We start from the raw sequence: 24,156 nt of genomic DNA on the forward strand, positions 1-24,156 counted from the left end.
ATCCATGCTAAGTTAGCCTATGTCTGAACCATGTTTGAACCTGATCAGTGAAGTTAATCAGCAATGAGCAACTTGAGTTCCCTACCTTGGTCATAAGTGCAACATTGGAAATTAACTGTCTTGTGTTGTGTAATGAGTAATTGAATGTTGTCGTCCTCCTTTTTTCACCAGATAATTTCAGACCTCGAGTCTTGGAATGATGAGCTCTCCCAGCAGATGAATGACTTCGACACTGAAGATCTTACAATAGCAGAACAGAGGCTCCAGCATCATGCAGACAAAGCCCTGACCATGAATAACTTGACCTTTGATGTCATCCACCAAGGGCAGGATCTGCTGCAGTATGTCAATGAAGTACAGGCATCTGGTAAGATGGCTCCTTTGTGCTATTCCAGGCAGTGGCTTTATAAGAATTATCCAGTTGTCTCTCCATGGGATGTGTGAAAATAACAGAGCTGCTGGTTAACTGTAAACTGGAGACATGTGGGCTCCTTATACTGAAATCATGTGATAGTGTTCATGAGAGCATACTGTTATTATGGCACATAATTTTCTTCAAAGAGTTGGCAACACCTGAAGATGTTTAGTTTTTAAAGAAAGGGATTTCACTCAAAAATTCAGTAAAATTAGAGTAAATAAGGGGAAGTAAGTTTTATAGTTAATGAGATCAGTGCAGTCAAGCGAAAATGTTCAGCTTTCAAGTAACGTCTTCCTTTTTTGTTCCTTATGCCCCTTCATGTGATATTTTTCACTGTGTACAGTCACCTAGAGTAAATACTAGACTTTTAAAAAAATTAATATTACACTTTTAAAGAGTGCAAAAACCTATGCTTGTAATGCAAGTGCTCTGAGGATTAAGTTGAACTTGGCAAAGAAACAAGAAAATTAAGCGTAAAACAATGGAAATGGGCTATTTGTCTTCAGAAGCCTTGTAAGTCATTCATAAACGACTGGCTGATTGCAGGTGTTGAGCTGCTTTGCGATAGAGACGTAGACATGGCAACTCGCGTCCAAGACCTGCTGGAGTTCCTGCACGAGAAGCAGCAGGAGCTGGATGTGGCAGCTGAGCAGCATCGCAAGCACCTGGAGCAGTGCGTGCAGCTGCGCCACCTGCAGGCCGAGGTCAAGCAGGTACGGCCCACCCCACACCCCATTATAGCTGTTCCACGCCTCCTGGAGAGCTCTGTTCCCATTACTTCCAGCTGTATAACATCTTTCACTGGGAGTGGAGAAGGACTTTGACCACCTAAGAAACTTAATCCGCCGTTAACATCAAGTGTGTTTTTTTAATTTGCATCACCCGTCCATATTGCTGCATGGATCTAGAGTACAAGTCACATGAGGACTGGCTGAGGGAGCTGCGGTTGTTTAGCCTGGGGAAAAGTAGGCTCAGGCCGAACCTTATCGTTGTCTGCAGCTATTTGACAGGAGGTTGTATCAAACTGGGGGTTGGGGGTTTTTTCTATGTTTTTTTTCCCAGGTAGCAAGTGATAGGACAAGAAGAAAAGGCCTCAAGTTGTGCCAGAGGAGGTTTAGGTTAGATGTTGGGTATTTAAAAGACATGTAGATGTGACATTGAGGTACATGGTTTAGTGGTGAACTTGGCAGTGCTGGGTTAACAGCTGGACTTGATGATCTTAAAAGTCCTTTCTGACCCAAAGTACTCTGTGATTCTATAAAAACAAGTCAAGTACTTGAAGTGTAGAGCAATTTAAACTAATGTTAAACTCATACTTTTATCATCTGTGTGGTGATGAATGAAAATGCTTAGTCATAGTCCCTGCACACTGGCCTAAATCTTTTTGGTAAATTGTTTGAAACATCTACAAATAGTGATAACATAATATCAATATGGTTTATTTTCCATGAGAAGAAAAACAAGGTTATGCTTTTCCTGGCAATAAAGGAGCAACTTTTGAGGTCCTTATATGAGAAACACCTAAACCTTTGGTGAATTTGAGATGCTGTGGGCAAAACCACTGATGTAGGTGAAAGTTTAAAAAAGAAACAGAACCCTAGAGAAGGTAAGAGATTTTGATCTTTCTCACACTTGGCAGCATCACAGAAGTCTGCCACAGTCTGTTGTCTTACTGTGGTCCATAATGGCTGCCAGTGCAACTTGTCCTTTCTTCTGCTGGTCATGAGCTCTTAAAAAATTCATCTCCCTCACGTGACTGTGACTGACAACTCCAGACTTTCAAAGGAATATAGAAGATGTCCAGTTAGGATTAGGAGAGGTGAACAAGAGGTTCCCAAAGTATTTCCAGGCAGTGGTTGGTTACTCTATAGCAGCAGATGCAAAGTCTCTGTGTAGTCTTGACTTAAAGGAATGCAAGAAAATGGTCGTGCCTCTGTTAGTGCCATATGGGCATCAGTCAAATACGTGATGTTCTATTTCTAGCCTTTGCATACTCTGCTGAACTGCCCTGTATCCATCTTAGCACTTATCTTCATAAATGCAAATTAGAGATTACTCCTTTCACGTGAGTAATGGTTGAGGTACAGTTCTTGTAGATCAGGATAGTTTCTGTACTCAGTTGCATATTGTCTTGAGGATGAAGGAAAAGAGTGCACATCTGCGAAGGAAAGAAAAAATAAAGAAAAATAAGTGAATGCCGACTGAGGCAGTCTCATCCCTTTATGGTACATCAGTGGGTTAGGATGGGATGGGTTAGTAAAAAAAAGAAATTGGTAATTTCCATGATACTGAAATAACATTCAATAAAAGAACAGAATATAACACTTTGGTAGTGTTTCAAAGAGAAACTATTTAAGTAGTTATCTATGTTGCATGATCACACAATAAAGTGAGTGCATTGGTCCACTAGCTTTGTTTGTATGCAAGTTAAATGTGACAAGAAAGACACGTGTTTAAATCCTGTGTTTGTGGAACAACTGTCCTGTATTTTGGCGGATATAGACAGATTATGAACATGACAATTGTAGAGGAATATCCACGTTGCACTTAGTATGTGATTTGTAGGTCCTTCTGTAAGAATTTTGTAACTTTTTTGAACTACTGCTAGCCCTGACTGAAAACTCCAGCTGAAGTTTAGATTTTTAAGAAAGCACTCGAAAAAAAAGAGTTTATCCTATAATAAAGATATAGGTTGTACACTATTCTAACCAGCTAGCTTTTCTTGGTAGACTGGGATTTGGAAGAAAAAATGTATTCTGTTTTATATTCCTAGAACATACCTCTATCAAATGGGATTTTATGTTGAATTACATGCTGTAGTAGGTGTGAATTTTCAAACAAACCAACATAAACACGTAGCTGACAGAATGTTTGTGTATTACTTTTCCAGATTTTTATTGCACAGATTAACCTGCAATACTTCCCCAGGCTGAGGCCTAAAAATTGAATGGAACTAAAACTGAATGTTAGTATATTGTCTCACAGGATTTCTTTTGATCCCCTTTGGAATGGCTTTGAGGCTAGTAACTCTTAGTTTTGTGATTTCAGTTGCATTTTCAGACAACCACATCTGATTTGTTTTAGTTTTTATTAAGTATCAGAAAGCATGATCTTCTCCTGAATCCTCTACGCTGGGAAAAACTTCATAGCTCAGCAGGTCACAGCAGGTGCTTTACCTGAGAGTAAAATGGCATGATGAACCTCCTCTTCAGTCTGTTTTGTTTATATTTTGTTGCCTGAAGCAGTGAACACATGGTTTTCCAGTTCAATTACGGTGATTTTCTATCAGATTTATTGTTGACGAACTGGGTGTAAACACACTTATTATGTAGATGGGATACTGTCTCCATAGCAAGAATTCTAACATTTCCGTTTGAATTTTTCCTGCCAAACCAACATTACTGCCATTGAATTTTCACTCACCCATATGTATATATCTATCTATATAAAATAGATAAAGATATATAGCTTGTAGTCATGCAAAGAGCTTAGACTGAAATACAGCGTGAATTTAGACAAATACTTGCGAAGATTCTCTTCAGTACTAGGTAGCGAAACTTGGAGCTTAGTGAATTCTTATCATATAAGCACAGAAAGCAGATAAAAGCATTCAGTATTTCTTCTTTCTTAACTAGTGTACCAGTACTTCTGCATTGAAGTTCTATAGATCAAGCCTCAGGACTAGGAGGAAACAAGGGCCAGAAGACAAACAGAGGTTTAAAGAAAACCTGCAAAGAGTTTACTTGTCAACTTGATATGTCAGAGGTGCAGAAAGGGCAAGACCAGGTAGAAGAGTACAGAGTAGAAAAACCTTGGAGGATTGGTGGAAGAGGTGAAATAGGAAGTGACAGCTATATGTGGGGAAAAACAACATGGAAAGGAAAATGTGACCATTTTTTACAGGGCAGGAACATATGAATAGGTGGAGGCAGAGAAATACAATATCTGTCTCATCCAGAGCTCCACTTGCATGTTTGCCAGACAAAGCTTTTTTATTAATCACATAAAATACAGCTGTTGGATTACTTATTGCTGCAATCACTCCCTCATACTCACTTTGTAGAGTGAATGCTCTATTCTGTTTAAGGTCTACCAAGCTCCAAACCCAGTCCAACTGGTTTTAGTATGCTCATTAAGCCTTTTTAGTGCAATATTATCTGCGGTTCCGATCATGGTGTATGTTCTTGGGTATATAACTATGTATTCATATCTGTACAACAGTGTACAGATACTTGGATCATCAAGAGTACCTTGAGCTCCTTTGTCTTTCACAAGGAGATCTTTTAGCTTGGTGCCTAAGCTCTCATTATCCCAAAATACTACTCAGGAAGGGTATCCGTATAAGGGCACTCCGTATAATGCCATATGGATGTGAAAGCATAGCTAGGACTGAAGCAGGTTGTCTCATAATCATGTTTAGTCAAAAATCAGTCCAAGAAACTAATCCTAAATCAAGCATTTATCTAACAGACCTGCCTATTTGACCCTTTCAAGTGTCCCAAATTCTGTTTCGTTTCCACTCTTTTGCTGATGCTGTACTGATGTTTTTATAGCCTGCTGAAGGCTGCGAGGGGAAAGATGGGGGGTGTGGTTCACCCAGACAGGGAGCTGATGGGATCATGCCAACAAACCCGGGAAGGCAGCAGCCCTGGAAAAGGAGCATGCTCACTATTTACTTGATATTACTATTCACTATTTACTTTATATTTTCCCCTTGAGTCTGAGCAGAAGGCAGGGGACTGCTGGCAGTGTTCCTCCTGTGAGTTCCACCAGCTTCTGGACTTGCACCCTGACTTGCACCAAGCAGGAGGGCAAATCATTGTCTTCGTGTTCTGTGCTACCTGTCTCTACTGTGTATGGCAGGATGCCGAGTCAAGAGGAGCTTTTGATTGGTGCTGTTTAAGCATTTTCCTTCATTAAAATTCTCGAAGAAGGCTAAATCTATTTTAGAGTCCTAAGAAGGTGTGCTTTGTTACACTATACCTGGAGGAATTATTTTGTAGGGTAGAGATGGAGCTTAAAACCACTACTACTAAGACAAAATAGAAATAAAAAATGGATTTAAAAAAATCTGGGAGGTGCTGTCATGCCCTCCATCTACACTACACACTTATTCTTTTCTACAGACTTGCAGAATTTATATAGAAGTATTAAAATACATGCTATCAGGGTGGAAAAAAACTTGTTAGCTATTTGTTGTGCAGACAGAAGGGGGAAAAACTGCATTAATAATACAACAACATTGCAGTTGGGGTAAGTGTAAGACAGAGGGTGAGATTGTGATGCAGATTTGAGGCAATAGATGTTGTGTCAGGATGGCTAGACCTCAGTTGTTCAAGCTGTTAGACTAAATGTTACAGTATACTTTGGATGTAGACCACATGTGCTGTTTGGTTTTGAGGAACTGAGTTTTAAAAGGTAGTTTTCTCGGTTTCTGCCCATGTTTTCAGTCTGTGACTACAGTCATGTCATCCTGATTACTTAATAATAATGTGGTGCAGTAGCATTAATGGTAGTGTCATGTGTGGATCACTAGATGAGAGTATGTAGTGTTAAGACCTGACTGTGATTTGGTATTTCAAATATTGATTATCAGTGGTTAAAGGTCTAAAATCAATTAGTAGGAAGGAGTTAGAGAAGATATGCTTAAACTGGTGATGTTCAATCAATTGGGCCCAAAGGAATTCACCGTAAAATACCTAGAAAACTGCCTGAAATAATGTCATAGACAGTGCTTATCATTTCCAAACATCAGGAGATTGGATGAGATTCTGGAGGCCTGGAACTCAATATCTGTTTCTCAAAAGTGGGAAAGGACTAGCTAGGGGAGGATTATAGGTCAGCTAACATAATTCCAAGGAAAAGTATTGAAACAAGTAGATTATTGAACTTGAACAGTGACAAGGAGAGGAGAATAGGCTAACACAGATTAACTAAGCATAGCTTCCCATTGATAAATCGTGATTTTTTTCTGACAAGGTAACAGCTCTTCTGGGAGGGATGGAAAAGCAGTATTAAAGCTTTTAAAATAGTTTAGTTCAGTCTGTCTGGCCCAAGCTTACTGTGAGAAAGTTATTAAGAGACTCAATGGATTGCAAAACAGATTTAAAAATTAAAAAAAAAAATCTGTAGATGTGTGTATTTGGATACCGTAAGTTCATGTTGTCAGTCAGAAAATGTACCTGTTATAGTAGAGATTATGCTTTTAAATTTGAAGTTAAAGGCAAAAGAAGCTGGAACGGGAATTTGAGTTTAGAAGAGAGCACTGGATCGTGGTTCAGAATTACCTTGATGTATGGGAGAATTGGACACTAAGAAGGATATGAGTTTTCATAGTGAAAAATACAGAGCATGATGTACTGGCAAGAATAATCAACTGAATAAATACAGGTGCGATTACTGACTGGGCAGCAGTTCCATAGAAAAGTTGAACAAATGACAGTGGATAACCTGAATTATGTCCAGTTTTACTCAGTATTTGAAAACTTATGACCGAAGTCATGGTTATCAACTGGAGAGAGCTCATAAAAGAGCAGTGAGAAAAATAAGGCAACTAACTTCACATGGGAGAGATTGAAGAGAGAGACTGTGGTCAGCAAGAGAAGTCTGAAGGAGGGCCACGGGTAATGTTCTTGATGGAGAGACGAGGGGGAAAAACAAAGCTGATGCTAAGAGGGAGAAAATGCCTCTTTTTCTTCTTTTTTTTTTTTTTTCCCCCTGATTTTAGGCAGGAGAAATGAAAGCCAAAATTAAAGCGAGAGAAATTTGTGTGTTAGACCTTAGAAAGACTTAGGGTGATAAAACTGTCTAGTGAAAGTGTGAGATTGGAGTCTTGAGTAACGAACAAGGTAGAGAACTTTTGGGAGGGGTCTTAAGGTTGCATGTTCCTGTTGTTAAGGAATATACAAGGTGGTCTCCTGAGGCTTCAACCCACCGGGGGATTTTTCCAGTTTTACTGAACATGTCAAAGAAGGCACATTCTGAAAACTGAAAATCTTCAAGCAGTTAGAAGACACTTAATGGTCACATTTTTCTCAACATTAATATTCAAAATTATTTGCTTACTTTTTTCTAGGCTATATGTCTTCAATTTACATTACTGACACTGGCTTTTAGGCAAATACTGCTTGTAACTTGTTCCAGTTTTTCAGGTGACAGAAGCGGTATTCAGAAACACAACCTTGTTCAGAGTATGAACTGAAACCACAAGCACGTAGTAGTTGACTGAAAGCTGTGAGTTGTTAGCTCAGTGAAATTATAGTAAATGTCATTCACTGTGCTGATTCTATATATAATTCACTGTAATATATAATTAATAAATTATTTCATTATAGATTCCAGTACTAATGTGGCCATAAATGTTTTTGTCCCTACAATGATACTTTTTTGCTGGTTGGCAGAGGAATTACATATTTCATGGTCTTCTCTTTTGTTACAGGTTTTGGGTTGGATCCGAAATGGAGAGTCAATGTTAAATGCTGGGCTTATCACTGCTAGCTCTTTGCAAGAGGCAGAACAGTTACAGAGGGAGCATGAGCAGTTTCAACATGCAATAGAGGTAAAACCGCCATTTTAGTGACCATAGTCAAGATGTCTTGTATTACAGTTCATCAGTCTCTCTAAATAGCACTTTTGGGTTCATGCTACAATATTTTTAGTTTAGGAAAAGCTGTCAAACTAATCTTATGGCAAAGAGATAAAAACACTTACTGGGAAGGTGTTTTTTTTTGTTCTTGTTCATTTTGAAGCTGCAATTCCAGGTGAACATCTTTGCAGTGCCTTTTTGCATCTTTGTGAACTGATAGCTGTTCACAGTAATTTTACTGAAAATGGTGTTTTCCTTTGTTAGAATGTAACATCTAATGCTAATTATAAAAGTTAAAAATAAATGGAACAGCAAGCATCAGTTTTATGTATTCTGATGTGATCCTTTAATGTTTCCATTTTTGTTTGAGAGTAGGTTTCACTGAAATTTGTGTGGTGGTGTGTCAGTTCCCCTCCCATGACTTCAAACTAAGCTTATCAGATTGGTCATATTGCTGCAAAACAATAGGCAGAGTTCTTAAGATTGACTAAAATGCAGTATTATTAGTTTATATGCACTACTGAGGGATTTGCAGCAATATTGAATATATATAGCATATATTTTTAAAGAACTTACGTTGAAATATTAACGATGTTATGATTGTTTGGGTAGATTATTTTCAGAAGTACTCTGACTTGCATTACCTCTTTCATGTTTATTTTTTTTTACAGTTTACACTATATGCACCCTCATTTTGAGAGCTTTGGTAATTCTTAAGTGTAAAAATCATGAGACCTCTAACTGTTTGTCAATTTAAAAATAAATTACTGGGAAGCTTAAAATCTGTATTTTCTGGATCATTCTTCACTCAGATATAATAATACTTAGTACTTAACCCCTTCATTTTTTTTATTACTTGATTTTAGACAAGTATATGTTTACACAGACAAATACAGTTAAAAAGAAATTTGCTTACAATGAATAGAGAGTTGTCTTTATTTACTGACCTTCATGCCTGCACCTTTCTTTGTTCAATATTGATTTGCAAAAGACCTGGAGTTAATGCTGTAAGGACAGGAATAGCAATCAAGCCAAAATAAGATATACATCCTTTTCATCTTTTTTTTACAGTGAAGGGAAAGAAAATCAACCTGAAATTCATAATTATAACAGTGTGTACAGCAGCATAGATAAGTCATGTGGCTTAATGCTAGACCGTGACTATTTGTTATGAACTGCTGTTTAGTGTTGATTTGATGATAAATCTCTACAGGACTTAACTTCCTTTGTATTTGCATAGAGAATTCACACAGTAACTAATATTAGACAGTTATTTTTAGTTGATGGGTGTTTGTGCATGTGTAGAAGTGTCATTGACACAAGTGGAAATGTGACCCCTTGAGGTCTTCAAGCAAATGAACTCAAGTGCTCCACTGAACTCCTGAATTTTCACCTCTTGTCAGAAAACACATCAAAGTGCCCTGCAGGTTCAGCAGAAGGCAGAGGCAATGCTGCAGGCTAATCACTATGATATGGATATGATCCGGGAGTGTGCAGAGAAGGTTGCTTCCCATTGGCAACAGCTGATGCTGAAGATGGAGGACCGTCTCAAGCTTGTGAATGCCTCTGTTGCCTTCTATAAAACTTCTGAACAGGTACAGAAATGCTTCATGGCCTGTGTCTGCCTTGGTTAATTCCTCAGTGTGGCATAGAACAGCATTACCTTAAAAAATGATTGCCTAGGTTTGGTTGTATTTACTCATTTGACAATAGTTGCGGTTATACAAAAAAGTGCAAAAAGCAAATCCTCTCACCAGCTGCCTTAGAATGAGAAACCTTGTGTTGCAGCCTTTCAATAAATTAAGGGGTCTTACAAAGCAACAACTTTTTACCAGGCCTGTGGTGACATGACAAGGGGCAGTGGTTTCAAATTCCTCATAATCTTACTTTTTTATTGAGAAAAGTTTTGTAGAATATTTTCAAGATAAGGCACACTGTACAAGTTGTATTGTTGGATTTTTGCTTGTTTCAAGAAGTTTTGCTTAAACCATAAACAAGTTACACGTAGGTTTTAATGGAAGTGCTTCAGATGGCTAATTCTAGGTTTTTTTGTGGGAGTCAGAGAAAAATCAACTCCATCCTACTTGTCCACAGAAAAGTTTGGGGAAAGGTTGGTGAGGTTGCTTCCTGTGCAGTCATAACTTAAGCCCATCCTGTATAATGCAATCACAGAGGCAGAGAAGGATGAACAACTTTAGGGATGGCCTCTGAGCAATTCCACTTAAACAGGCCAATGCTTGCAAACCTACAGCCAAAGTTTGTTGCCTTCTCTTATGTCCTGGTCAAAATATGTCAGAAGCTGAGGTATATGTAAGAGGTAGATTGGTTTTCCTTTTTTTTAGGCTTGAATTTTGATTTTTTTCTCTTACTGAATTGTATTTGAGTTGGTCTCTTTTTTCATGATAGGTGTGCAGTGTGCTGGAAAGCTTGGAGCAAGAATATAAGCGAGAAGAAGATTGGTGTGGGGGAGCAGACAAACTGGGTCCCAACTCTGAAACAGATCATGTTACTCCCATGATAAGCAAACACCTGGAACAGAAGGAGGCATTCCTAAAGGTAAGGTTGACGATGTTTTGCAGTCTTTTTTGTCTTGGAAAGCATACAGGCAGACGCTCACTCTTACAGTTCTGAAATCGCTGTGGAAAGCAACAGTGCCCATTCAAACTACAGGTGTGTCCCAAACTGCAAAGTTGTGGGAAGTAACGTGTTAACTGCTTGTGACAGTGATTAAGAGAATACTTTCAAGTGCATAAAATTGTAGCCAGTTTTATAAATATATTTCCTGTTGAACTTCAGTAGATGTCAGGTCTCCCAGTGTGATGGAAGAGGAATTGGAAATCACTGCTTTTAGCAACTATAATTCTAAAGAATGCTTAAAGGCTGCTGCTTTGGAAGAGAAACTGAGAGTCACATAGTGCCATTGCTGCCTATGCATCAGAGCAGCTCTCTGATGTACTTGGACTACAGTGGAGTGCAGGAGGAGGAAATTGGTAGACAAGCTTCTGGGAGTAGTTGAGTTTGTGTAACAGTCTTCAGATACATTAAAGATTTTTGTTCCAACAAATGTTGGTTATTGATCATACTGAATTAAATGCGTAATGGATGCTTGCAGAGCAGTGTAACTAACTCTGTAATCAAAGGCATTTTCCAGCATCACCATGAAAGACTAAGAGCATAAAACTTTTTTGTTAAAAACCTTTTTGTCCTCAGTGCACAGACTACAACACTCAAAAACATATTAGTGTAACTCAAAGTATACTGCCAAATAGATCCTTCTGCAGCTGGCATGAGTTACCAACTTTGTTTTTAAATGGTATGAGAAATTACTTAGTTTCTTTGTTACTGTATCAAACCATGCTACCTTTAATCTAACCTTTTGAAGTAGCATTCCACATTCTGCGTATTAGAAATAAGGCAGCCAGCCCATATGTAGTACTTGGTGTATGTTAAGATGAAGAAGACAGCTGAGCTGAGTGTTGGCATTACAGTGGCAAGGTTTGAAAGCTCTCAAGGCCATGCCTTAATATTTTGAGGGCATGTCTTACTATTTTAGCACTTTTGGTTTCACTTTAGCAGAGCATTTACTTTTTGTTTAAAGTACTAATGGATGTTTTGGAATATCCAAGTAAGTACATAAGCAGGTGCACTCCCTTTACACAGTAAACAAACTTCAGGTGGCACATGGCTCATACTCTAAATAAATTTCTCTGTGAGCTTTGAGTCGCACTAAAAGCTCAAAAGCAAGTAATTGCTTTTCAGGATCTTCAGATGAAAAGGAATAGCATTTCATTTGGGGTTGTTTGTCTGTTTTGTTTTGGTTTTTTTTCCTGCTAGGTAAGAGAGGTTTAACTACTATTTGGTGGAAAAACTATTTTAATAGTTGGGTTGGCTTGGCTTTAGCAACCAACGCTTTCCAAAATTGGAGAGGGTGAGAAATATTCAAAAAGGGGTGAAGAAGATCCTTAATCTCTTTCTGGATGTGTATCTGTGCACCTTCAAATAAAGTAATACCTCTGACTCTCTAGGCTTGCACACTGGCTCGAAGAAATGCTGATGTCTTCCTGAAATACCTGCACAGGAACAGCGTCAACATGCCCGGGATGGTGACACACATCAAAGCACCTGAACAACAAGTGAAAAGTAAGGGGTTTCTTGTTCTTTTTTTGTTACACACAAAAATATGGTCATCACATGCTGTGGTATGTGTGGTGATGGGGCAGTGAAGCTTGCCCAGGTGGAAAGAGTTCTGTCAGGCTTAACAGGAAACAATTAAAATTGCTCGCACACTTTGAAGGATGTGCCGGTCTTCAAAGTCTTTTATAGTCAAGTGAAGTTGCTTGGAATTTATTTATCTGCTGCTTACACCTAATCTTCTTTCAATTTGAGACTCAATGTGCTGTTTTTATTGAGACAATGAGATAGTAAACTTCAATATGACAATGTTTGGTCTGAAGCCAGATGGAAGCTTGTAGTGCATTCTGCAAGTTCCTTGGGAGTGCTGGTGTGATATAAGGTAATCCCTTGAGCTATGCCCTTGGGTCCTTCATATAGTTTGAATCAGTATTGGGGAACTTTATGAAGTATAGGATAACTGACATCATATTTAAATTAGTTGAGTAGATAGGTAGTAGCTGAGGTGAAACAGGAAAGAGCTACTATATGAGGCTTGGCTTTTGCTTAGATTAATAGTATGTTGTGCAGCTTTAAGGTATAATATGCATTCTAGGGAATCAAGAGAAAGGTCTGTAGGGCTTTCACGGAAGAAAGAGCAAAAATTAATAGGGTATGTGTAACTGATGTGTGAGGTAGGCAGAACAGAGATCAGAGAGATTCAGAAGTAAATATTGCATTTTTTTAATTTAATTGCGAGTTGTATTCCGCTCTATGCATTTTGAAGCTGTGGCTGAACACTCTGGCTATGCTACAGACTCAAAACCAGAGAAGTTTAATTGTCTAATTAATTGCTGTTTGCAGCTACCCAAAGGGGAGTTATGCGTATGATGGAACCAAACTCAAGAGGAACGTGGCAATAGGTCCGGAGGAAAAGTTGCAGCAAGGAAAATTCTGTAATGGGAGAAAGTGTTACAGCAACATGGAGTAGAGCAGGTAGCCTAGAGAGGTAGTAGAATCTCTGCCCTCAAAAATTTTTAGAACTTAGTTGAACAAGCCCCTGAGAAACTTTGAAGTTAATCCTGCTTTGAAGAGGAGATTGAAACAGATGGCCTCCAGAGGTCACTTCCGCTCTAATTTACTTGATGACTCTATTAGAAAGGGACATGCTCACTGCTTCACTTTACTGCAACAGAAAAGTAGTTTGTGTTAAACTTACCCATATATCTGACAGTGCTCAAGTTGAAGGTCTTCCTGTGTTGAATTTTTGTGTTGGAAAGATAATAGAGTATTGGCCATACTTTTCATTCTTAAGGAAATAATTGGATTGTGGCAGTTGAAACTTTTAACATGTAGAGCTAAGACAAAGGATTGTTTTTCCACTGTCACCAAGACATCAACATTTATAGAACTGTGCAAGACAAAAGCTCAACATAACTGCCAGCACTATCAATAATTGAAGAAGTGTTGCTGACATTTGTCACATTTTACTTTGTCTCAGTAGTATACAATGAAAACAAAGCAGAAGCAAGCAGGAAGTTGTAGCTTATTGAGTACTAGGCAAACTTTTTAAAAATGCAGTTTGGAAATCTGTGTAGAAACAGTCATTCTGAGAAAGGTAAAATGTGTTCAGATGAGAAAAGAGTAGAAAGGTCTCCTCTAATATCCTTAAGAATAATAATTATACATCAGAACCATAGTGCTATGCATGTTCTGTGTACATGTAAAATTCTGGATGAGTGATACATGTCTAAACAGCAGCAAAAAAAGCAGCAAAAATCCCCAAGCAGAAAAAATAAGCTATGTGCTCTAACACTTTTTTCCCCTATAGGCCATGTAATATATGCTGCTGAGAATTAAACATGAGTCAAGATAGAACTAGTTAGGACTCCTTCCTGTTAGGTCTCAATGGTGTGGCAGTAGCTGACCAAATGATTTAAAAGTTAATTCTATTCTTCATGTTCACATATGCATGTAAGAAAAAAAAACCCTCTCTTCATCTCCTTTTCTAAATGGAGAAAAAAAATAGAGTGTTTATTTTATTTTGGTGAAATAGAGATTACATGCATTTTACTAAAGCATTACACACTCATACTCAGGTGTATGCTTGAAACTGGCATACTGCATTCAGTATATAGTACATTAACGCTTTAAGAATTTGAGTAACCCTTGAGTTTGGGTTCTTGCAGAACTGCTGAACATTTTTGAAAAACCTCATTCAGTGGCATATTTGATTCTTACCTAGAAAAGCAATGTCTTAATCTAGGCAAAGTTCAACTAAGAACATCCTTCATGGGAAACAGGAATTGCAGTGGTACTGAACTCTGAGAGGTGTCCCTCTGTCCCTGCATACCAGTGTAAATTATTTCTTTGATGTGCAGTTCAGAGTATCCAAATACTCTCTTTATTTAGGAAAGAGTTGTGACCTAAAACTGTGCTGTGGCAGGTGGATTCAGTTGGTGACAATTACTCAGAAGTAATTAAGTAAGCTCAGAAATGGGGCGTCTTCATCTTTGTTTCTGCTGCTAAGTTTGTATGCTTCTCTGTTACCTGTTTCTGCTGTACAGGCTGCAACTGAACATAGTAAAGGAACTTGTCTAATGGTGCTTATATTTTTAGATAGGTTGATAGAGGGTACAGGATGCATAGAAACAGCTGAGAGGTCTTTGAGCCTGGAATCAAAAGAAAATAACAACAGGGACTGTAGTTCAGATGGCTTGAGATAGAGCTGTTTTTCCAAACCTAGTATTAAATATTGATGTTCTATAACTTTCTTAGAGTATTTTATAGAATATTTTTTCTCTTCCTTGTCAGTCCAAGAAATTAATGGCACTAACACTGACAGTGCCCAGCCAAATATCTCTCACTGCCTTGCCATCTGTATCATGTCCTGCAAAACAAGTGCTGTTCCAGTTTGCTAAATTCACCTCACTTGCTCTTTGTCAGAACTGCTTTGCTTGCGTCACTATCAAGATGTCTCTTTTTATATGGTGTGTCCAGCTGGGTGTGTTGCATTGTATAATGATAATTGTGTCCCACCCACCCCTCTCCAGCTCCCTGCCTCCCTAAGTCTGGCATATATTCTGAGCAGGCATTTTGGAGGTGACATAAGGCAGAAATAAAACCGAGAAAGCAGGAGAGGCTCATTGCAGATCAGCTCATAGCTTGGCTAAGGGACAGATCAGTTGAGGCTTATTTGAGGGGAGCCTGACAAGCAGAAAGAAAACCTTGGCCGCAGTGACCAGATTCCAACCAAAAGCAAGTCCTGGGTGATCTCAGCATCCTGTGACAAGTGGGAATACTTGTTTCCAAGGAGGAGGATGTTGGCAGTGATGCAGACAGGTTTCATAATCCTCAGAGAGGCTGTCGCAAGTGGTTGTGTTTGGTCCCAGATCACTGATGAGGTAGACAGAGATGCTTTTTCCCTCCATCTTCCTGTTATTTGAGCTTCTCTGTCAAACTGTATCTTGGAGTTGTTAGCTTCTGAAATGTGAAGTATGGTGGACCTGCACAGTGGGGGAGCAGAATACAGAGACCTTAAGGCACCTAGCACCTGTTCTCCTCCATTTGTAATTGTGGATCATGGAAAATAGCCAGCTGTGGGTATAAGAGAAAATCAAGTAAAGCTTTAGTGTGAAGAATGAGTCCTTTTTGTCATCTCTTCTGCTAGAGCTCCCCTTTGGCTCTGTACAATTCTGACAGAATTACCTGGTGGAGACATTGGGTGTCCCCATTTCCCTGTGACTCAACTTGCCATCTGGGTTTGCAGTAGCTACAAAGTCAAGTAGGGCTGCTTCTCTGGAAGCAGCTGTAGTGGACTGATTAGAAGATGGAGTCTGCTTCACCATTGTCTTGAGCATGGAGTTTAAAAGCCTTGATGCCATAGCTAGGCTGCTGCAGGAGGCGAGCTACTTGAAAAAGCTCCAGGAGACACCTAGCAAGCTAGCAGAGGCAGGTAAATGAGCAAAAAAGATAAAAAGTTGTTACAATCAAAAAACGCCGGAAGGACTCTCCAATATAAGGTATGCCAGCTAGATCTTGCTCGGAGACTGGGGAACCAGCCAGTGGACACTCATGGCCCATCTTGGTACCAGGCGACCTTTGCTCGGATACTGGTGAACTGGCAAGTGGGCACCCAGGGGCTACCACGGCAAGGGTATTTAGGGCTGTGCCTGGGGGCTGCTGGGGGGCTGTTGGAGGACTACTGTGGGAGCTGCTGCCACTCACCCTGCTACTTTGGCTCATTCCTCGGAGAATACAAGGCGACCAGGGAGGAAGCCCAGCAGAGATCTACCAGCTTGCAAGCCAGCAACACTTCACGGTGGTGGTAAATCCTGTCCTGTGCTTTTAAAAGTTGCCCTTAGCTCTTCTCACTTTTCTATCTTCCTTCTTTCTCTCTGCTCTTTTGTGTTACAAAATAAAGTTGAATTATTGTTTTGGGATCCTGCAACTGGGCTCATTTGTGTCCTAATCTCGCTTATGGGAATGTTTTTAGAACCTGGTTCCCCTCTGCATCTAAGCAGATCAGAACAGCAGCAGTGGGTAAAGTGAGCTTCATAAGAAACTGCTAGAATTTCTTTGTTTGGTGATAAAAGCCATAAGCATTAAAGAAGCAGAGTTCCTTTGCTAGGAACAATTTAAAAGTTGGGCATATGGAATTGCATGTTCATAGTGGGACGAGGATGTGAATTCTCAATGGCAGACAGTTTGTGATGCTCAGGAACGGAATAACAGATTGTAGAGTTAATTATTTGATTACCTGGAAATTCTTTCAAGGCTCAGTGAACATTCATATTTGAACAAGTCAACTTACTCAATTATACTGTGTGGGTTTTGATTTTTTTTTTTGTGGTAGAGAATTATAAATTTACTAATTGTCTATTTTTATTACTTGAGTTTCTGTACATATATTGTCTGCTTGTGTTGCATTTGATCTTGTGGTGACTTAAGGTTGTGTATTTGTTCATATGTACTAAATCATTAAAATACTTTATAGAAAACTGATATAATAAGACAATATTTTTTTAATTGCGATTAATATGAGATGTTAAGCATGTAGTGATTACTTGTGTATGCTCATTCTCTCTGAGGTTCCCTTCAGGAACCGTCTTTATCAGACTATATTTTCAATTCTGCTATAAGCAGTGACAGTTCCTTCGTGAAAAATATTTGAGAGAAAAAAGGGTGTCAGTAGTAAGTTTTAATTGCATCTCTAGTTTCTTTAACCAGCATTTCTGTAAGTAGTGAAAAAGCAACACTGTTTTTCATGAATATCAGGAAAAAAACCAAAACAAAGAATAGCAGACAGAGTAAGTGTATAGTAAATTCTACAATATAAAGTACTTTATTCTCCTGATTTTAATACGATATTTCAATTTTGGTCATAATAACCTCTGTTGAAACTATTTTGATTTCTTCAGATATCTTGAATGAGCTGTTCCAGAGGGAGAACCGTGTGCTGCATTATTGGACCATGCGTAAAAGACGTCTTGATCAATGCCAACAGTATGTGGTGTTTGAAAGAAGTGCCAAACAGGTGAGGGTTTTGTATAAAAATCCTCTTTGGTGTGATCGAGGGTTGACATACACTGTTTTGTCTCACAGTAAAACATTTGCCGTTGACTTCAATATTTCAAATGGCTGAAAGATCAGTGGTTAAAATAGAAAGGTAAATTATTTGTCTTTCCTTTAGTACAGAAAACCAAATTTGTTGAAGCAGGGTGCCTGTACTGCTGTAACTTAAAGGTGGTGTTTTGCTTGTGCCAGCTTCATCTGGTACTGGCAAATCTCATTTCTGCAAGCTTGTGTTTGACAAATTGTTATGCTTGTTAACTTTTACACACACACCTAATTTGTCTGGGGAAAATAACTGGCAGCAGCGTTTTTCTCAGACATTGCGGAAAAAATATCTAATTAAGTTGACTGACAGTTCTAGAAATCTGACAAGTTGGATAACTCATTAAACAATAATAACTGAATTACTTTGGTTTTTCAATTCTGTGTGTATTTGGTTTCGTGGTGTCTTGCACGGTAGATCCACCTCTTTGTATTTTGTTGAGTTTACCAATCTGGAAAGAACTATTAAGTAACTACCACACATACAAAAAAAAATCTCCTTTACTAATCAAAATACATGCCATAAAAATAAGTAGGGGGGTTCAAGGCAGAATGAGTAACTAGGATCATCTGCAAAGGTCTCTTACCACTTTTTTTTTTTTTTAAACTGGATGTAGGACAAAGAAAGGAAACTATCTATTCCTGTTCTGCAGAAAAGGGCACAACGCCCATAGTGTGAAATATAGTTAGATCTGCTTTAAAGGACTCAAAAAACTAATTTTTTATTTCTTTCTGACAGCCAGTTTAGACAAAAGTTTAAATATTCGTGGTCTGTTTTGCTCTCTTGAACAAATTCTCCAGTCTGTCTTTCATGCTTTCACAGAGAAATTAATGCAAGATAAATCTTGGAGTGAATTTGAAGATTGATACCTCTTTAAAACAACAACAACGACAACACCTCTTTGCTACCCCCTACCCCACTTTTGAATAACCTTAATTTCAGCCTCTGCCAAGCACATGATCTACTTGCTTTTGTACAGAGATTACTGACTAACAGTCAAACAGTGGAAATAAAGATCTGTCAGCATTTTCATTGCAAATCCCATTTTTCAGCAATCACCAGTTCAGTCATTGAAAAGCAAACCAAACCAAACCATATATGGCACTCCACACTGATTAGCCACAAAAATGGGAATGTTGCTGTCTTCATTTAGATTTCTGTTTGGAAGATGGAAAAACACATTCTTTGTACTTTCAGAACTTGATGCCCTTGCGATGGAAACAGATACTATAGTAGTTTGCGAGAACAAATCTTTCTGGAGTTAAGGACCTATCTGATCCCTAACTTTATTTCTCTAGTTCTTATAGTGATAGCTCACATGAAATGAGAGCTGATCTAAATTGTAGGAATTAACATCAAGATGAACTTTGTCATATTGTGCCTCTAGAATGCTGCCAACAAGTTATGACAGGATAACATTTCATTGTCATGGTGGGTGTATTGGAACTAATTGATCTTTAAGGTCTCTTCCAACCTAAACCATTCTGTGATGTGGGGAGGGGAAGGTTTTGTTCCATTGATTCCAGCATTTTGTAATAAACCCATTAAAAAAAGGTAGAGGTTAAAAAGTTAAAAGCAGGTATCAAATGTTGTTAGTAATATCAGCAGTAGCCATACTGCCTGTCCATATCAGTCTTCATTTGCAAAAATTGACATTGGAATGACAAGGGGTGTCATAGAAGTGGTTGGTTGAAATGTTGCTTTTTCTGACAGTAGTTCAAGAGTTGTTGGTTTGTTTCCATCAGCGAATTTTTAAAAGTATAGGCCCATCTCATCAGACTTGCGTCTGTACTAATATGTAACTAGGTAAATGGCATCCTAGCATTCACATTCAGTGCTGGATTTTGAAGGCTTTCTGCTCACTTTAGTTTTTGTACCAGGATGCAAAAGTATCCTAAGTGGAAGTAAGAGAATCAAAGTTGTTTCGTCACAGCTTTGATGAGTTTAAGTTGTTGGTGGAATTATAATACAGACAATGCCTTTTCTGATTCAGTGTAAGGTTGTGCTCTTGAAAAATACATATCTACTGTCCACCAAGATAAAACTTTTTTTGTTCTTGGTAATGTGGATAGATTAACTCTCATAATTTCAGTTAACCCTTTTAAGGAAGGAGCAAGGACCCATTAGCAATCTACTACTTTTTTTCTTGGAGTATTAAATTTTTGTCTAGTGCTGTATGTATTTACTGAAGTCAAAGAAGATACACATGCATTAAGTAATAAGATGGTTCTAAGCAAGCTGTATTAAACTCTTTGAACATCTGATATTGGCTTTGTCAGAAACAAGAAGTTTCTAAGTTCATGTACCTCTGCGTACTGCTGTAGGTATCCTGCATTTAGAGCTGTAAACAGTCTTCAAGTCGATTTTTACTGTTATGCAGCAGTTTGAGATGACTTGTTTTTTTGGGAGCCAGAGATTCCTTGCGACCACTGAGTTATGCTTAAAAGGGCAGCAGATATTAATGGGAGTAGAACACAGATAATAACATGGATCAGCATTTTTCATAGTAGTGAGCAAATAAGGTGTCAGGAATGTGGAAGAGAAACAAGTTTAGTTTGCAGTTCTTAGTTCTTGTCTTTTTCTACCTATATGTACATTAATTGGTTTAACTGATACATCTCACCATTCCCTCCCTGCTGTAGGTTGAATTTCTAGGAGCACAGGCCGTACTTCATGAGGCTGGAATATGTCAGAGAAAGAGTGAAGTGATAGTTACATCTTACATACTTGGAAAGTTTAGCCTACTCATTTGGTGGTTTTATGTACATTTTTACAAATTGGAAAATGCATATTTCTGAGTACAGCTGTCCTGTGTGGCACCAAAAAAGGGTTTGTTTTTTTCTCAGTTGGGGAGTATACTACCAAAACTGTAAACAGTCAGTTAGAACCTTTTAACAGTGGACTGCTATAATCCTGTAGTAGTGGACTTCCCTGAAGTATTCAGATTCATATGTAATTTTTAGTTCTTTAAGCATTGCTTCATAGACTGAATTATTTAAGAGTTATGAACTGTTTGATATTGTAGACAATTGCCACAAATGACATGGAGTAAAATTCACCTGTGGCCAATCTGTGTTTGTGAAATACTGATTACAGATGGTCTCTATTGGCAAAAATATATTGCCTTTTCTCTTACTTTCCTTCATTATTGTTTTATTTAGGCTCTGGAATGGATTCATGACAATGGAGAGTTTTATTTATCCACACATACTTCCACTGGTTCCAGTATCCAGCACACTCAAGAGTTGTTAAAAGAGCATGAAGAATTTCAGATCACAGCAAAGGTAAAATAAACAAAATATCACAGCATCACAGAATACTTAGGGTTGGAAGGAACTTCTGGAGATCATCTAGTCCAACCCCCCATGCCCCCTACCCCTAGAGCAGGTTACACAGGAATACATCCAGGAGGGTTTGGAATGTCTCCAGAGAGGGAGACTCCACAACCTCCCTGGGCAGCCTGTTCCAGTGCTCTGCCACCCCCAATATGAAGAAGTTCTTCCTCACGTTAAGGTGGACTTTCCTGTGGTTTAGTTTATGGCCATTACTCCTCGTGCTGTCTCTGGGCATCACTGAAGAGTCTGTCATTATCCTTTCGACACCTGCCTTTGAGATACTTACACAAATTGATGAGATCCCCTCTCAGTCCTCTGTTCTCCAGACTAAACAGGCCCAGCTACCACAGTCTTTCCTCATAAGAGAGATGCTCCAGACCCCACCTCATCTTTGTGGCCTCCAGTGAATCCTCTCCAGTTGTTCCTTGTCTTTCCTGAACTGTGGAGGCCAGAATTAAACACAATACTCCAGAAGTGGCCTCATGAGGGCCAAGTAGAGGGGGAGGATCCCCTCTCTCCACCTGCTGGCCACACTTCCTGATGCACCCCACAATACCATTGGCCCTGCTGGCTGGAAGGGCACACTGCCGGCTCATGGTCAACTTGTCATCTACCAAGACTCTCAGGTCCTTCTCTGCAGAGCTGCTCTCTAGTAGGTCAGCCCCCAGCCTGTACTGGTACCTAGGGTTATTCTTCCACAGAAGCAGGGCCCTGCACTTCCCTTTGTTGAACTTCATTAGATTTCTCTCTCCCAAGCTCTCCAGCCTATCAAGGTCCTGCTGAATGGCAGCACAACTTTCAGATGTATCAGCTACTCCCCCCAGTTTCCTGTCATCAGCAAACTTGCTTAGGGTGCATTCTATCCCTTTGTCCAGGTCATTGATAAACAAGTTGAATACAAGTTGAATTATGTAAGATTTGAAACAAAATAAAACAACCAAATTTCCCCCTGCCCCTCAAAAAATCCCCCAAAGATGTGTCCCAAGATCTGTTCACTTGCAGCAGCTCTCTCTCTGTTTCTGCTGGAAATAGAATAAACCAGAAGATAACTGGCAGATAATCATTATTGTTACTGGAGCTCCATGAGCCCTATGTGCTGTTGATTTCTCATGACAGAATTGTAGTGAGATAGCTTAAAAATGTTTTCAGTACCTACAAACTTTGCAGGGCCTTTGATTTCCACTTTCATATCCTCATGATTGTGGACTACTGGATGTTTATTTAGGATATAAAATACAAAAAGGCATATAATTATTCAGCTATGATTTAATTAGAAGATAGTAGAAGAATTAAAGTTTTATTTGTTAGGTAACTCATTAAAGTATTCTGTGATTCTGTAGTAAACTTTTTTGTGTCATGGCAGCACAATGTAATACTACATCTCTGAAGGCCTCTACAGAGATGCAGATGTCACTCGAGAGGCTTAGCAGTTTTCACATGTGAAAGACAGACAACCAGTGCATGACTGAAGTACCTGAATTTATGTAGCCTTGTCTGTCTCTGTGTTTCATTTTGTCACCTATTCAAACTGTCACCTGTTTCCACCCCTTGGCTTTCTGACCTTCATAGAGAAATCAGAGAGCCCAAGAAAGCAAGCAATTGTTCATTTGTGTGAAGGACCACTTCAGAAGACACTTGGAGAGGGAGTTGGTCATGGGCACATGTGGGAGGTGAGAAAAGAGAATCCAGAAAGAACAGAGATCACTTTTGATTTTCAAATCTGGATTTTCTTCCATCTAAGCTTTGCTCCAGCCTTTGTTCTGCTGGATCCATTCCAGCGTGCAGAGCACCACTGCTCCCTCTTGCTTCCTCTGTCAGCCTGCAGATGACGTGGGTGCCCCTTTTGAAAGGATGTTGTTTGTGCCACTCCCTTGGCATTTTGCTACCTGTTGGGAGGATGTGTTAGGCCTTGCTAATTTCATAGTGAAAAGAAATGCTTGAATGAGGGACCATTAGGAAAGAAAAAGAATTGAAAAAAAAAGAGGACAAACTGTTGACTTTTTTCAACTAACATAAGAATCAAGTTTTTATTGACTGTTTTGCTTAACTCCCTGTTAACAAGGGGCCTGGCAGTGCACTTTACTCTTACATGCTATCGGAGAAAGAGGTGGATCTATAAACTCATCCATTGTGGATGGTCTGTGATTTACATGCAAGAAGGAGCATAGTCTCAAGCAGCTTGTTATTTGGGAAAAGCACTTAGTTACAGATTTGATGGTGGCTACTTGTTCTCTTAGTTTCTCTCAAACAACTGTGTGACAACAAAGCATAATATTGAAAAGATCTAAAGAATATAGTCTTAATCCATTGAAGAGTAAAACATATAACAAGTCTTATCTCCATCTCAGCATTTCAGTGGTGTCTAAAGGAGGTACATTTCTGAGACCAGATTCTATGAGCCAGGTCCAATACCAGTGCTTCAGTGGTAATGAACAAAATACCCTCTTTGGCATCAAAACCCCTTTGTATTGATGCAAGGAGAATACCCACGCTCTGAAAAGCTTCCCTAGCAGAATTTAATCTCTGAGTTAGATATGAAGCACATTTTTGAAAGAAAAATGAACAACCTGCTTCTAGACCTGTAATAATAAAGCCCAAGGAAACCTACATTAATCTTGTGATATTTTTATTAAGTAGAAGGTATCTGTTTAAAGGAGTTCTGGGAAGAGAGAGGAGGAAGGTAGCTCCTTCAATGGCTTCTCCAATTGCGCTTAGTAGCAAGTTAAGCAAAATGACCCCCTGCATGACAGGTAGAGCTGGTAACTGTACTATATTTTCCTGTTTTCATAGCAAACCAAAGAGAGGGTGAAGTTGTTGATACAGCTGGCTGATGGCTTTTGTGAAAAAGGGCATGCTCATGCAACAGAGATTAAAAAATGTGTCACAGCAGTGGATAAGAGGTACAGAGACTTTTCCCTGCGCATGGAGAAATACAGGACCTCTTTAGAGAAAGCTCTGGGTATTTCCTCCGATTCCAATAAATCGGTAAGAGAAATTTGAGTGTGAATACAGACAAACAAGCTTTACTTGCATTTGATTTAGCTGCTGTTTTCTCCTGTCTCCTTCCTTAATCAGTTCTTCCTTTCTTTAA

At 38.9% G+C, this 24,156-nt stretch overlaps 1 protein-coding gene across 2 annotated transcripts in view; it reads left to right on the forward strand.

Moving 5' to 3' along the window:
* TRIO (trio Rho guanine nucleotide exchange factor) overlaps positions 1 to 24,156 on the forward strand; it is a 253,664-nt gene that overhangs the window by 137,023 nt on the left and 92,485 nt on the right. For both annotated transcript variants that reach the window (XM_027681616.1, XM_027681624.1), the window contains exons 14-22: positions 172 to 367; positions 965 to 1,131; positions 7,857 to 7,976; positions 9,407 to 9,598; positions 10,410 to 10,559; positions 12,029 to 12,143; positions 17,534 to 17,649; positions 20,892 to 21,014; positions 23,856 to 24,050. In XM_027681616.1, the coding sequence (XP_027537417.1) occupies positions 172 to 367; positions 965 to 1,131; positions 7,857 to 7,976; positions 9,407 to 9,598; positions 10,410 to 10,559; positions 12,029 to 12,143; positions 17,534 to 17,649; positions 20,892 to 21,014; positions 23,856 to 24,050 (1,374 nt within the window). The remainder of the gene's footprint in view (positions 1 to 171; positions 368 to 964; positions 1,132 to 7,856; positions 7,977 to 9,406; positions 9,599 to 10,409; positions 10,560 to 12,028; positions 12,144 to 17,533; positions 17,650 to 20,891; positions 21,015 to 23,855; positions 24,051 to 24,156) is intronic.

This window comes from Neopelma chrysocephalum, unplaced genomic scaffold (assembly GCF_003984885.1).
Source record: "Neopelma chrysocephalum unplaced genomic scaffold, ASM398488v2 Primary Assembly neopelma1_22b, whole genome shotgun sequence".
Classification (NCBI taxonomy): Eukaryota; Metazoa; Chordata; class Aves; order Passeriformes; family Pipridae; genus Neopelma; species Neopelma chrysocephalum.